The following is a 14,880-nucleotide window of genomic DNA, read 5'->3' as shown; positions in this document are numbered from 1 at the left end:
TAAGCCATTACCAGATACTAAATATTGATTACCAGGTGGTGCAGTCCTCGAGAACCTGTGCTGCCGATATACATACCAGGTCTCTTCCTAACTGCCTCCAATCCTTGCAATACCTTGAACAAACAACAAAAACTAAGATTTTGACTTCAAATGCACAAAAACAAAGTCCGTGATAGATTGGTTTTCTACGTCCTCAAGCAATATAAAAAGTACAAAAACCAATTTGCACACCTGAATCTGTCCTGCATCATAAGCAGCTGCTGCAGCTTCACTAGGAGGTGCCTCGACAGCAAAAGTAGACATAGCAAATGCTCGATGTGACATAAATTTCCTCTCGCATATACAGCCAAGATTCCTGCAGGACAAGACATCCATTTGAGACTCTGAACCAGAGCGGTAGAAAACACGGATGATCCAGTGTGCACACTTTATCCCATGTTGTATCATGAGTTCTCAAGCTATTCCATACATGCCCTCGGGAGCCAATAAGAGCATAGCATTTGTTTCCAAATGTTTCCGAGATTTAAACAGAATTCCTCAGCAGATAATGCAGCCCATCAAACCAAATGGAAAGTTACTCAAATACGAATAAATGCAACCTTCGGTGATTCATGAGGCGGAAATATGGTGAGGTTGCACAGTTTGTCATGATAATGACAGTACGAGGTGACTACTCATCCATCCAAACGTCCAAAAGGACTCCTAAGCACGAAACGATGAAAGGATAACGTGAATAAAGACCGACCTGGGAAGAAGAGGGGAGCAGTGCAGCTGCTTTGAACACAAAATCATGCTCCGGCGAAACGCGAGGGCACCATGAACGGTGAGACTGCAGCTGGCGGGAACTTTCGCGGCGCCATGCCGGACGAGGTTGAGGATGCGGGGGTAGGAGGACGACGAGGAGGCCATGGCCATGGCCGCGGCTACCGCGGCAGCCGACGAGGACGCCACCACAGCTGCCGCTGAACAAGAGCAAGGCGCCATCTTTGCTGTGGCTTCTTGCTCTTTTCACAAGTATCATCAAACAAATTAAATACTTTGGCGGCAGTGTTTACAAAACATCTTTGCTTAATGTCAATACATGAAAGGAGCTCTTCCTAAAGAAACAAGTCAAGGGCTGATAAAGTTAACCCCTAAGTCGCTTGATAAAATACCTTCTCACAATGGCATAAAGAATCAAATACATGCTAGATATGATTATTCACCCAATGCAACACAACTTTATCCATGAAAGGAAAATTCCGAGATAAAGTTCTCAACTTGAAGTCAAGGGTCGAACTTTGTCCTAAATAAACGTGGACGTTGAAAAAGCTTACGACAAATTTAGCTGGCATTTAATTGCAAAGGTGATGAGCATGGTGGGATTTTAATGGCCGCTATGTCCAAATGACTCAAACACCACTGCCAGAATGTTCATTAGAACGGCAATGTCTCTATGCCTTTCAATCTTGAGAGGTCAATAAGACAAGAGTGCTTCTTGGCCCCCCTCCTTATGCTCCAATCACAAACCCTTTATTAAGAAATTTGGACAATAAGTTATAGCAAGGAGCAATTAGGAGATTACCAATCTCTTTGCATCATTCCAATTCTTCATCGATGATTATTCCAACATAACAAAGATAGAAGAGTAGTCGACGACCAATCTCATGGAGGTATATGTGGACTTCTCTACTTTATCAAGATCTATTGTCAACCCAAGCAAGACATAAATGGTCCAACTAGGTAAGCTACGGACTTGCCTCAATAACGGATAGACTCATCTTCAAAAATGATTGAACCATTCAACTATGCCAAGTCTTTAAATACTTGGGCTGCCCTCCAACCATCTTCAACCATGATTGACTCATCTTCAAAACGATTGAACCATTCAACCATGCCCAAATCTTTAAATACTTGGGCTGCCCTCCAACCATCTTCAACCATGATTGACTCATCTTCAAAACAATTGAACCATTCAACCATGCCAAGTCTTTAAATACTTGGGTTGCCCTCCAAGGGTGGATGTCCCCACGATGTAAAGAGTGGGCTAAGTGGAGGGCAAACCAATGGAGGAGATCGATAGTAAGAAGGGCAACCCCCTAAGCTTTTAGGGGATGACTTGTACTTATTAAGATGTTACTAACCTTCATGTTAATCTACTTATCAATGGTCTTTTGCATTTAGCAATGCAACATGCCATAGAATCCAAAAGAAAGAACTGAGGAAGAAAGAAGTGGAGAAGCATTTCATAGGAGATGACAATAGCACTAAAGGCTAGAGGAAAGCTTGGCCTTCTAAACCTCAAAAAAAAGTCTCCAATGTTGTTGTTTGTCTTCTTCAAGGACAAAGAGTAATTAGCTCTATACCATTCTGATAAGAGAATGGCTAGTCAAAGTAGAAATAAAGACTGAAGCATTGGGCAACATAGAGTGGTCAAACGTAATCATAGTAGACAAAATAATCAAAGTTAAGGAGTCACAAGTAGCCCACGCCCTTGTTAATTCATCGAGAAACTTGTTCTCGAATGCAAAATGGGTGACGACCATGGCAAGAACGGAGACCCCTCCTCGTTGTCAGTCTTCCCAAAGGACAAGAACCCAATTATGGTTTGAAAACTATCATTGATGGGGATAGTTAGATGGGATGATGTCTAGAGCACCCAATAAGTAGACCTTCTAGCAATAACAAAGTTTACTCAATCCATTGATCTAAGTGAAGAAGAAGCCAGGTGGCTCACAAATCTTGGAGAGAAAGAGGGAGGATTGGCAACTTCCATTGGAATCAACAAACATACTATAATGGCCAAGTACACGATCTCACCTACAAGAATGCTTCTTTGGAAGTGCAAGAAATGGAAGGATTTTTTTAGAAAGTCCCAATTGTACATTCAAAAAGTAATCGAACATTGGAAGAAATAAAATACCAAAACTAAGGTAAGCACTTGGAATAAAAGTCTCAAGAGTTTGAAAGTCAACAACGGCCTAGAAACTTGACTTAATATTATGGAAGATGTTGATGAGCAAGTTTTCAAATAAAGCTAGGCTAGGGAAAGCCTTTAGAGTGTCCCCTCTTCGTTGGTTTTGTAAAAGAGAGTGCAAAAAAGTAAGTAGATGTTGGGGACAAAGGCGCTTGTGCCTACAGTGCCCTGTATTTACTTCACACACTATGACTGCACACCTATACATTATAGGTGGCAGATGCCCATCACTGTTACTTTATTCTTTATTCTTTTTAGTGACTATTGAATAAGGAAAAGTTGATCACACATTGTGACTATTGGAGTTCCCACATATGATGTCTTTCGGTGACTATTGAATAAGGAATGGTTGATCACACATTGCGACTATTGGAGTTCTCACATATGATATGTTTCTCTCTTGCTCTCTTGCTCTATCCACTATAGCTCTTGCTTTCACTTGTTTACTTCCACTCATGTGTTATCTTTCAATTAGTATCAAAGCCAAACATTCGCAGGGCTTCTTCATCCTTTGCTTTACCTTGGATTCAAAGCTTCAACTCAAGGCTTCATGGTAGCTATTGTTTCTTCCTCCCAAGGTATGCATTAAGTCTTTCCTTCTTTTGTCTTATTCCAACTTACTCATGTCTTGTCGAGAAGCTTCACAGGGCTTAGTTGAGCCTTGTTAAGTGCTTATTAAGCTGAGAAGCAGTCATTCTATTCATTTTGAGTGGATATAAAGCATGTTGTAAAAGTTGTGGACAACTATAGCAGCTCGATAGCCCTATCATATGTTGGCCATAACTTTTGCATATGGTATCTAATTCAAACATTCTATAGCTAGAAACAAAGAGCATGATGAGAAAGCTACATATTTGAGTACTCACAAAGTTTATTCCATGTAATCTTATGTTCTTTGTTTCACACAGAATAGAATAGCTCTAGTTTGGATAATAAATAGTAAATTCCATGATGCATGTTTGATGCTTTAGGGATGCTATTTTGGTATCCAAATGGTATGGTTATGCTTTTTAAGATGCTATGGTTCCAACAACTCATGGGCCTTTACATGAAGGGACTAGGATGTCCATGCATTTGAATGAGTTTCATTCAATTTTCAGCCAGTTGACTTCGCAGGGCATTGAGTACAATCTTTCTCCCTTATTCTTTCTTGTGACACTTCTTGAGTCATGGGACACTTTTCATACTATTATGTGTGCTAATATATTTAAGGATGGTTTGAAACTCCAGGATGTTAAGGGTGCCTTAACTCACAAATGAGATAAATAGAAAGAGTGTGGATGCAACCCATACTTCTCGTGCATTGATCATTAGGGACAGACACGATGATAAGAGCGGTAATGATTGTTATGGTAGAGACTTGTAGAGGTCTTAGTCTTGCGGGCAATCTCCCAATAAGTCTCATGGTCGTAAAGCCTCTCCTCTTACATGCCATTATTATGAGAAGTAGGGTCATATTAGGCCAGAATGCCATAAGACATGTGATGATAAGTGTAAGAAGAAAGACAAGGATGAAATTCATGATAAGTCTAATAGTCGTAGCATTGTTCTTAATAAATATATCCTTGTTGGAAGAAGAGATGTCTTGTGCTTTATGGTTAACTAAGGATGGAAATTCTTTGAATAAAATAAGTTCTTCTAGATAATTTATACAATGTCATTTTGATGTGTACACAACAAAGGCTATTGCCTAACCATGGCTCCATAATGCTAGATATGCTTAATGCCTCACCTTTGGGTTAGATAAAGTAGTTATGTTGGTAGCAACTCGATGCACAATGCATCAAGTTGCGTTAGATGAAAGGAACTTATAGGCAGGCACCTTCTAAGTATAGAAGGACTTGAACCTACGAGTGTATTGGGATTTGGATATGTTTTGCAATGGTCATACAACTGCATATTGATTTGCGAGAGATTATGTTTTAAGCAAGAGGGAAAGAGCTTTTGGAATTATATGCTTTTGATGGGTTTATTTCTTGGGTGTGGGAGTTATCAGGGGCACCTATTTTGGGGTCTTGGGTCATGGAAGTAGCCCCTAGCTGGGAAGTCTCAGGGGGAACCAGTGGCCCCCGTAACAAGGGTCCAAGGATAGTGCCCCAAGCTTGATATGGTAAAAGGAGTATTTTCTAGAATATTCCCAAATCAACTAGGAAATATTCATAATATGGTCGAATATGCTGACCAAACTACCTTCTCGAGCTATAAAAGGAAGACCCCCCTAAAGCTATTATTCATCTATCTTTCACATATTCTTTCAGCTACCCTTAAGCTCTTTGCCTAGCATCTATCTGGATTGCAATCTAAGCTTCACAGTGGAAGTGCATGGGTGGATTGAGCCATATTTGTAACAATTCGTTTGAAATTAAAGCAGTATTTGTTCTTATCATATTTGTTATGTGTTCCCTACTGCTTACTCAAATTTTGTCAACTATATTGTGTAATTTCCACATGTTATTGGAGCCGAAGGGGCTCTTTGAAGTGAAGAGTACACAAGAGGCAAGGGCTTCAACAGAAAATAGAAGAAATGTCATTTGTTACATCAAGTAGTGGTGTTGGCGCATCAGGTGGTGGTGGTGGTGCTATATCAGCAATTCAAACATTGAGGATTCATCCACCAACCTTCAACAAAGGCAAGTTAGATGGTAAAACTACACTTAGTGGAAGTTTAAAATCACAACTATCCTTGATTCTTATGAGCTTCTAGAGACGGTATTGGGCATTGACTCAAAACCACAACCCATCCTTGACCCATCAAATTTGAGTGTTATGATTTCTCCAAAGCGGATCTTCTACAAGCTTGGAAACAGAGAAACACATGCATTGTGTGCTTCCGTTACAAGTTGTTCTAACAATGTTTTGACCTCGATTCAACATATAACCAAGGCATCGAAGACTCAAAACGTATTGAGGAGTCAGTACAAAATGTGAAATCAAATAAGGATTTAGAATTTGGAGAATAAAGTAGTAGCAGATAAGTTTGCCGAAGGAGAGACAATTGAAGCATTCATCACTCGAATCAAGAATTTGTGTGACCAGATGGCTAATGATGGGATATAAAAGACTAGTGACGAGCTAGCTCAGAGGTATCTTTGGATTTATCCACCAAAGTTTGATGGATTAGTAACTTCCCTAAGTACTCAAGGGAGACCCCAAGCTTTGACATTTGAGGAATTTTGTGCACTATTGGTGGAGGAGTTGCGGCTTAAAGCCTAAGAAGGTAGTAGTAATGGAGATGTTGCATTCTTCGCCGATGTGAAAGGAAAAGGTGGTTCCTCTACTAAGAACAGTGACAAAAATAAAAAGGGTGGTGAGAAAAAGTTTCAAGGGGAATACTTCTATTGCAAGAAAAAAGGAAATGCAATTGTAGATTTTCATGTCGAGAAGGTAGATGAAAATAATGGCATCGTGAAGACTAAGGGAAGCAGATAGCAGTAGAGTTGGAGTTATTTATGGCGACCATTGAGAAAGTGTGTTTCTTAGCACAAGAAATATCTAACACTGACTCATGGGTATTGGATAGCGTAATAAAGGTCTATATAGTTCTATGAATCCTCTACAAGAATCCATCATTATGACAGTTGGAAATGATGCAAAATGCCTTGCTTGAGGACACATGTACTACTTTCTTTGTTATTACAAATTTTAAACTCAAGAATCTTTCAAATGTGTTGCATATTCCAGACATTAAGAGAAATCTGCTATCAGTTTTGCTTCTATAGCTCATCTTGGCCATGAGGTGAGGTTCACTAAGACAGGTGCAGAAATCATTAATAGTGCTAGTAAAGTTGTTGATAAAGGAAAAAGAAGGAACAACCTGTGTGAGCTAAGTGCTCCTATAGCCATTGCTGGTGTTGACACAAGTAAACTTTGGCATGAAAAATTTAGTCACATTGGTTTTGCAGTGTTGAAGGAGATGCATAAGCAAGGTATGGCTGCTCACCTACTTGCAATGAGAATAGTGGTCATTCTAGCAGTTGGAGCAAATGATTCTTAAAAATAAAAACCTTCAACCTATGAAAATCCTTGTGCAATTGATTTGTCTTTGTACTTTTCTAAGCCGCCATTAGCCTTGTACTGGCAAGAGAGTAAGAGCAAGAAAGAGAGAGACACAAAATGGGAACTCCAACAGTCACAATGTGTGATCAGGTTTTTCTTTATTCAAATTGTCACTAAAAGAATAAAGAATAAAGTGATGGTGATGGGCACTTGCCACTTGTAGTGTGCAATGGCGAGTACTGTCAATGTAGTAATACACGGGCGGCTAGGCAAAGGCGCCTTTACTCCCAACAACCTCCCACTTAAAGGCGAATCTGTCCTAGTGAGGAGTGAAAAGAAAAAGAAAAGACAATACAATGTACACATGTACAATAGGATGAGGAAAAACGTCATCTCATTCAACGCCTGAGGAAGGCAAAGTGCTCAGTAGTGAGGCTTTTCGTGAGTAGATCTATAGGATTTTTGTTAGTGAAGATCTTGAAAAGGTCAACAGACTTTTCCGCCATGACCCCACATATGATGTGATACCTCACCTCAATGTGTTTCATCTTTGCATGAAAGACCGAATTCTTGGCTAGCTGAATAGCACTCATAGAATCTAAATGCAGTGTAGGTATAACATCAATCCCAAGGTCATAAACCAAACGGCCTAACCATATGGCCTCCTTGTAGGTCTCAGTGGCTACAATATACTCAGCCTCAGTGGTAGATAGAGCTGTACACTTTTGAACCCTGGATATCCAAGAGACAGCACCTCCAGCATAGGTGAATACATAGCCAGAAGTGAACTTCCTACTATTTGCATGTCTTGAATAATCAGAGTCTGTGTACTCCACAACTCTTGTGTCTTGGCTGCCATAGCAAATACACATATCTGTTGTGCCCTTCACGGCATCCTAATGCTTCTTGCCATGTGTAGCTATATAGAGTGTCACAATACCAATTGCAAATGCAATATTAGGACGAGTGGCTACCATGGCATACATAAAACTGCATATGGCTGATGCATAAGGGATCTTGGCCATCTGGGCCCTCTACTCATCTGTTTGTAGACAATCGGTTTGTGAGACCTTCACATAAGAATGTAATGGATAACCAATAGGCTTCATGTCCTGCATGCGAAAACGCTCAAGGACTTTATGAATGTACTCCCTCAGTGAGAGGTAGAGTAGTCCTTGATGCCTGTCACACTTAATGCGCATACCAAGAATGTAAGAGTCTTGTCCCAAGTCCTTCATCTCAAAGCTCTTCTTCAGCTGATATTTAAGAGCATTCAGCTCATCATGAGCTTTCCCTACTATCAGCCTATCATCCACATAAAGTACCAAAATAAGCAACAAGCCATCACGAGCTTTCTTCTGTAAAGACACGGATCCATGGCACTCCTATTGTAGCCTTGTGACTGCATAAAGGCATCAAACTTATGATACCATTTCCTAGGTGCCTGCTTCAAGCCATAAATACTTTTCTTCAACTTGCATGCTAGGTGCTCCCTGCCATGTTTTGCAAAGCCCTTAGGCTACTCCATGTAAATCTCATCATGCAAATCCCCATGCAAGAATCACCCATCTGATACATGTCCAAGTCAAATTGCGTGACTAAGGCCAAAACCAAGCGTAGGGTGGTCATCTTAACCACAGCAGAAAAGACTTCATCAAAGTAAACTCTGTGCTCCTATTTAAAACCTTTAGCAACAAGTCTTGCCTTATAGGCCGGCTTGGGGTTTCTAGGGGTGCTTTTTAGATTGTACACCCATTTGCACGGAAAAGCCTTATTGCTTTTAGGCAATGCAACCAAATCCCAAGTCATATTCTTATGCAAGGAGTCCATCTCAGAATTGCATAGTCCTCTCCCAGGAGTGACTATCACCCCTATGCATAGCCTCATCATAGGTGAGAGATTGTCTTGCATCTATAACCAAGACATAATGCATTGAGGGCTCAAATCTATCATGCGGACGTCTATGTCTAGTAGACCGTCTCACTATAGACTCTGCTACATGTCCAACATCCTGTCCAACACCCTGGCCATGTGACCAACTGTTGTTGCAGGCTGTCCAATTGGTTGTGCAAGAGCATGTGGCTTCTCCTGGAATATAACCCTGTGTATCTCTACCACCTTCTTAAGTTGCTGATACATATTGTCTTCATGGAAGACTACATCATGGCTGCATATGACTTTTCGTGCCTGCGGATCCCAAAGGTGGTAACCTAATTCACCTACATCTCCATAGACAAGGAAAATGCATTTGACACTCTTAGGATCTAGCTTACTATTCTTGTCCTTGGGCACATGGTAGTATGCCTCACGTCCAAAGACACGTAGATGCGCATAAGACGAAGGTTTCCTAGTCCATACCTCCTCTGCAACCTGGAAATCCAAACCACTGGAAGGTGATCTATTTATGATATGCATAGTTGTACTAACTGCCTCAGCTCAAAAGGTCTATGGTAGATCTGCATGGTTAAGCATACTGCGTACACACTCCTGGATGGTTCTATTTATCCACTCAACCAAACCATTTTGGGGTGGGGTATAGGGGGCGGTCAATTGATGCTTAATACCTCTTTCGTCACATAGCTACTCAAAGGCACGTGATACATATTCTCTCCCATTATCAGTCTTAAGGCATTTCAACCTATGCCTAGTTCGGTTCTCAACTAATGCAAGCCATCTCTAAAACACAGTCAAGACATTTGACTTAGCTTAATGGGATAAGCCCAGACTTTACACAAAAAATCATCAATAAACGTCACAAAATACTTTGCACCATTTATAGATTGACATGACATGGGCTCACAGACATCCGAATGTACCAATGCCAAGGGTTTACTCATGCGTGTCCTACCAAACTTCTTATGTGTATTCCTAGTTAGTCTACCATAAAGACAACGCTCACATGAATCAAAACATGGATAGTCCAGGGGCGGTAAGTACTACAAACTAGAAAGCATTTTCATTCCCTTCAAGGACATATGGCCCAAACGGGCATGCCAAAAGAGATACATGTGGGATGGAACCCATAGACAAAACATGATCAACAGAGGATCCATCAAATACAAGAGGATAGAGGTTGCCAACCTTGGCACCTCTAGTAAGCACAAGTCTGCCACGCGTGATCTTCTAGATAGAATCCCCAAAAGAGACATGAAACCCAGCATCATCAAGCTACCGTGCTAACATAAGATTACCTGTGAGTGCAGGTACATGACGTACATCTTGTACCAGAAAAGTACTGCCAGAGTAGAGAACTACAGTTGTGCATCCCCAATGCTAACAATAGCAAGTGACATGTCATCACCCAAGTGAACTGAACCAGAGACAGTGCAGTAGGAGTGAAACCACTCATGGCATGGTGTAACATGAAAAGAAGCACCAGAATCCAAAAGCTAGTACTACGCATACATAGAGTGACCTCAATCAACGGCGTAGCATTATAAGAACTAGTTGCAAGTACGTACTCTCTATCGGAGTCATCAGTGCATGACATTTATCTCCTTGATTTTCACACTGGATTTCGTAGGCACAATGCTACGATCGGATGAATTTTCTTGTACTTTGTCTTTCCCCTTCTCTTTGCGCTTCTTATTGCACAACTCATGACATTGTCGGTGTATATGACCCTTCTTGCCACAATGGTGACATGTCACATTAGCATTTCTCCCATGAGACTTGCTGTGCGACTTACCATGCGACTTAGACCTAAACTTCTATGAGTCTCTGCCATGACCATTCTTTCCATTACAATCTCTACCTTTAATAGTCAAAACATGTGACACATGAGAGGCATCCAAGTTCTTATGATTGATCTCTTTCTGCAGAAGAGTACTCTCTACATCAGGCAACTTCAAAGTGGTAGTAGGAGCACATAAGGCTGAGGTAGTGCGGAATACATCCCATGACTCACTCAAAGTCCCAAGCAAAAACAATGGAGTAACCTCATCATTGAAGGTAATGCCCTGCGAAGTCAAATTCCTAAGAATAGCATGGAACTGGCTCAAATGAGAAGATATCATCATATTCTCCTTCATGAGCAGGTCCATAAGCTGATTTGGCCAATACATCTAACTTGTTGGAATTTTCTTGTCATAGAGGTTCTTGATCTTATCCCAAAGTTGCCAAGCACTCTGTGCTTCCTCAACCACATTGTAATGCACCTATTCAATGAGAGACAAGATGAGGGTGGACTTGCATAACTCATCAAGCTCCATCCATTCGTCATCAATCATAGTTTCAGGTTGCTCTCTATGCAGCCTTAGTGGTTTTGTCAGCAATTTCTGCACAAATACCTGCCAAACTTGGCTCTTCCAATAGGCATAATTCGTACCATCAAGTTTAGTGATGTTGAAGATAGCACTGTCAGTGGAAAAAGATGCCATACTACAATCCAAAACGGTGTAGACAGTTCAAAGCTACTTACTGTAAATTGCTGTAAACAGCCAAAATACCACCAAAACCAAGGTAAAATGACCACGAGCTGATAGCTAATGATGTTGCCCACCAAGTACCATCAAAAGTACATAAAATCAAGATGATTCAACATGAAAAATACATCACAATCCATGCATAACTGTTTGCTATAATAAATTACAGCCAAGTACAATGAGAGCAAACTGTAGGTAAAATGAATGCATCGAGTCAATCACTGATTGTCAAAGCATAACCAGCATCAAGCGGGCATAAAACAACATGTGACAATCATACAAACATCGAGCAAACACCCAAGCATGTCAAATGAATCCGTTAGTAAGCCGGCACACCCCCTGTGTAGTAGGGCAAATAAGCCAAGTACATCTGTGAGGACCATGGCATATCAACGATGCAACATCCAAGTAAAGATCCCAGTCTCAAGTATCCGAATGCTTAAGTAGCATAAATCCACTTGCTCTATGTCTATCAAGCATATCAAGATGCTCCCACTGGCACAAAAGCCATAAATGTCAAGCAAGAAAGCTCGAACAAAACATGTACGAGTGCAGCAGTGACAAGTGTCCAAGATCAAACATTAATGAGACATCCTGAGCATATAGGCTCTATAGCATCCATAGACATCAAGTACATCCAAACTGTAACTTTGGCAAGCTAAGAAATAGCCAAAGTAAGCTCTGAGAATTCAAAAGCCCAAGTAAGTTGCAATAGCAATCAACTCCAAGACAATGTAACTAGCATGTATAGGAATAACATAAGTCAAGCATGTCAAGACCAGTTAGACATTAGCAAAGTACATGCCATAAGTACATTAAAGATGGAGATTCAAATGCTATGTGAAGTGAGCTGAAGCTCAACCAATGATTCGAGAGTAAATCCAAGCTCTATATCGATCCCCTTGAGTCACTACATCAATGTATACATCCAAGACATAGTCGAATCCAATAGGCATATCCAAACATAAGCAAATGAGCTTTAGCCTTGAATATTCTAGCACAAATAAATGTCCAAAACCAATCAAATAGTGGCTTAATCCAAGCTCAAAACCATAGGCATACTTTCCCATATTTATAAGCACCAATTAGGCATCAAATGACCATGTAGCATTAGCATAAAATGTAATGACAGGGGGTTGCCCTATTTTGGGCTGCCTATGGATTGTGTAAAATAGTAAAAGGTTGAGAAAATTTAGCCCCAAAAGCATCTCACATCATAAGCATACATTCCCCTATCATTTGGGGAGCATTTGGGACCCAACCGAGCAACCAATGTCAATGCCAAGGTGGTCCATACATAAAATGCTAATGTAGCACTGTTGTGGGCTCCCTATAAACCATGTATAACAGTCTCAAACCTGAAGTAGATCACATCAATGCTCAATGCCAAGGCTCGGGATCAAATGCCAAGCATAAACCAAGTGTATAATGCCCAAATGAGGCTGCCAATGACTACGATGAGCTATCCAAGGGCTGCCATAAATTGGTGCAAATTCAGGCTGACTATATGGGGTTGCTGCTCACATTTTTGTGCTAATCAGGGTGGTAGGAAACTCAAGGGGGTGCCAAAGAAGGCAACAACAAGCCTAAGGTGCCCCACAAAGGCCTATGTTAAGATATGGAGCCAGCAAAATACAATGGTACTTCCCTCTTCTTCTTCTCAGACTTGTAGACCTGTAATGAACATGAAATCTTGAAGAAGATGAATGAATACCTTTGTTGGAATGCCCTAAAAGTGCCCAAAGGGGCCAGGAAGGTGCTCAAGAAGTCAGGGAGTGACTGGAGCTCGAGAGAGTCGGCTATGGTTGCCGGGAAGGAGACTTAATGAGTGTAGGTAATCAATAGGAAACTGAAGGAGTCATGAACCAAGCTCGAGTAGTCATAAATCCATGCTTTGATACTAGTTGAAAGGCGAGAAGGATCAAAGCTTACTTGGTAGAGCTATGGTGAGAGAGCAACAACAAGAAAGAGAGAGACACAAAATGGAAACTCCAATAGTCACAATGTGTGAGTAGGCCTTCCTTTATCCAAACTGTCACTAAAACAATAAAGAATAAAGTGATGGTGATGGACGCCCTCCTCCATTGGCAGTGTGCAGTGGCGGGTACTGTCAATGTAGTAATACGTGGGCGGTTAGGCGGAGGTGCATTGTAAGGCTCCCATTATGATGAGGAGAAGCCATGTGTGGGCATGGACAATGGGTGGGTCCTGACTTATATGTCAAATGAGGTCTATGTGACCAGATGGAAAAAAAAGGGTGACCTTTGTGGATTTATCCTTTGGGTTAGATAGAGTAATTATGTTGTAGTAACTCGAGGCACAATGCATGGAGTTGCGAGGTGTGGGAACTATCAGGGCCCTATTTTGGGATTCAAGGGCTGTGGGAAACAACCCTTGGCTAGGGAATCTCAGGGGAGCCAACGGCCCCTAATCAATGATAAAGGGAATATTATTTGGAATATTCCTTGGTGGTTGACTAGGGAAGATTCATAATATGGTCAAACATGTTGACTAGACTATCTTCTTGGGCTGTAAAAGGAAGACCCCTCTAAAGCCATCATCAATCTATCTTTCACTCAGTTAGAGTTCTTCCAACTAACCTTAAGCTCTTCGCCTATCATCTGTTTGGATCGCCATCTAAGCTTCACAATGGAAGCGCACGAGTGGAGAGAATCATCTTCGTATCTATCCATTTGAAATTAAAGCAGTCTCTATTCTTCTCATATTTGCTATGTGTTCTCTACTCCTTGCTCAGATTCTGTCTGCTATGCCATGTAATTTCTACATATAAGAGTTGCACATTTCACCTCCTTTGTATGCTTCCACAAACACCAACTTTGATGAGGACATCAAGGAGATCATATGTGATGCAGTCCCTTGCTTTTTGAGTAGATCAATGCTATCCCTCCCTCCCCTCCCTTTCTCACTCAGTTTTTAGAGGGCACCCTTGGGAGTTGTCTAGCCTCTATTCCATCACATCCTCTGACACCTTCAGCACTATTGATGGTCATTCCTTTGTCATTAGATTCATAAAAGGGTGTTATTCATGAGTTTTTTAGATTTTTTATCTCCATCAAAGGGGGATTTAAAGGGGGCTTCAAAGGGGAATATTCTTCCTCCAATTTCAAAGGGGATCACTCACTATTCTCATTTTTCATCGAGGGACTACAATTTTCCCCCTTCATACCCTAGCCATCCATACACCTTAGTCTAGGCCATGGTCGTCATCATTCTTCTCTTTGGTATTCTCTATCTCGAGGCTCAGGATCAAGCATGCCCCCACATTCTTATTGGTATGGCAATGGAGCTAGTAGTTTTGCTTCAAATATTATTTATTTAGCCTAAAAGATTTATTAATACAAGCATAAAATAATGTATTTGTATCCCAAAATCAAGCCTAGAATAAGCATACAAGAGTCTAGTACCAAAACACTGCATATATATCAAAATCTCATGTATTGGAGCAATATTGACCCTTTAAAATATTAGAAAGTATTTCCTCAA

General features: G+C 40.9%; 1 protein-coding gene across 1 annotated transcript in view; it reads right to left on the bottom strand.

Moving 5' to 3' along the window:
- Nucleotides 1–1,042, bottom strand: part of LOC148022370 (DNA gyrase subunit B, chloroplastic/mitochondrial-like) — a 96,572-nt gene extending 95,530 nt beyond the window's left edge. The window contains exons 1-3 of the mRNA XM_087697993.1: nt 746–1,042; nt 232–355; nt 33–113 (exon numbers count right to left, since the gene is read on the bottom strand). Of these exons, the coding sequence (XP_087554119.1) occupies nt 33–113; nt 232–355; nt 746–984 (444 nt within the window). The 5' untranslated portion in view covers nt 985–1,042. The remainder of the gene's footprint in view (nt 1–32; nt 114–231; nt 356–745) is intronic.
- Between the last annotated feature and the right edge of the window lie 13,838 nt (nt 1,043–14,880).

The sequence above is a fragment of the Lygodium microphyllum genome, chromosome 17 (assembly GCF_053477565.2).
Source record: "Lygodium microphyllum isolate KBCC chromosome 17, Lygodium_microphyllum_v1.1.10, whole genome shotgun sequence".
NCBI lineage: Eukaryota > Viridiplantae > Streptophyta > Polypodiopsida > Schizaeales > Lygodiaceae > Lygodium > Lygodium microphyllum.
Note: the sequence above shows the minus strand (reverse complement) of the source record. Positions and strands in the feature narration are given on the sequence as shown.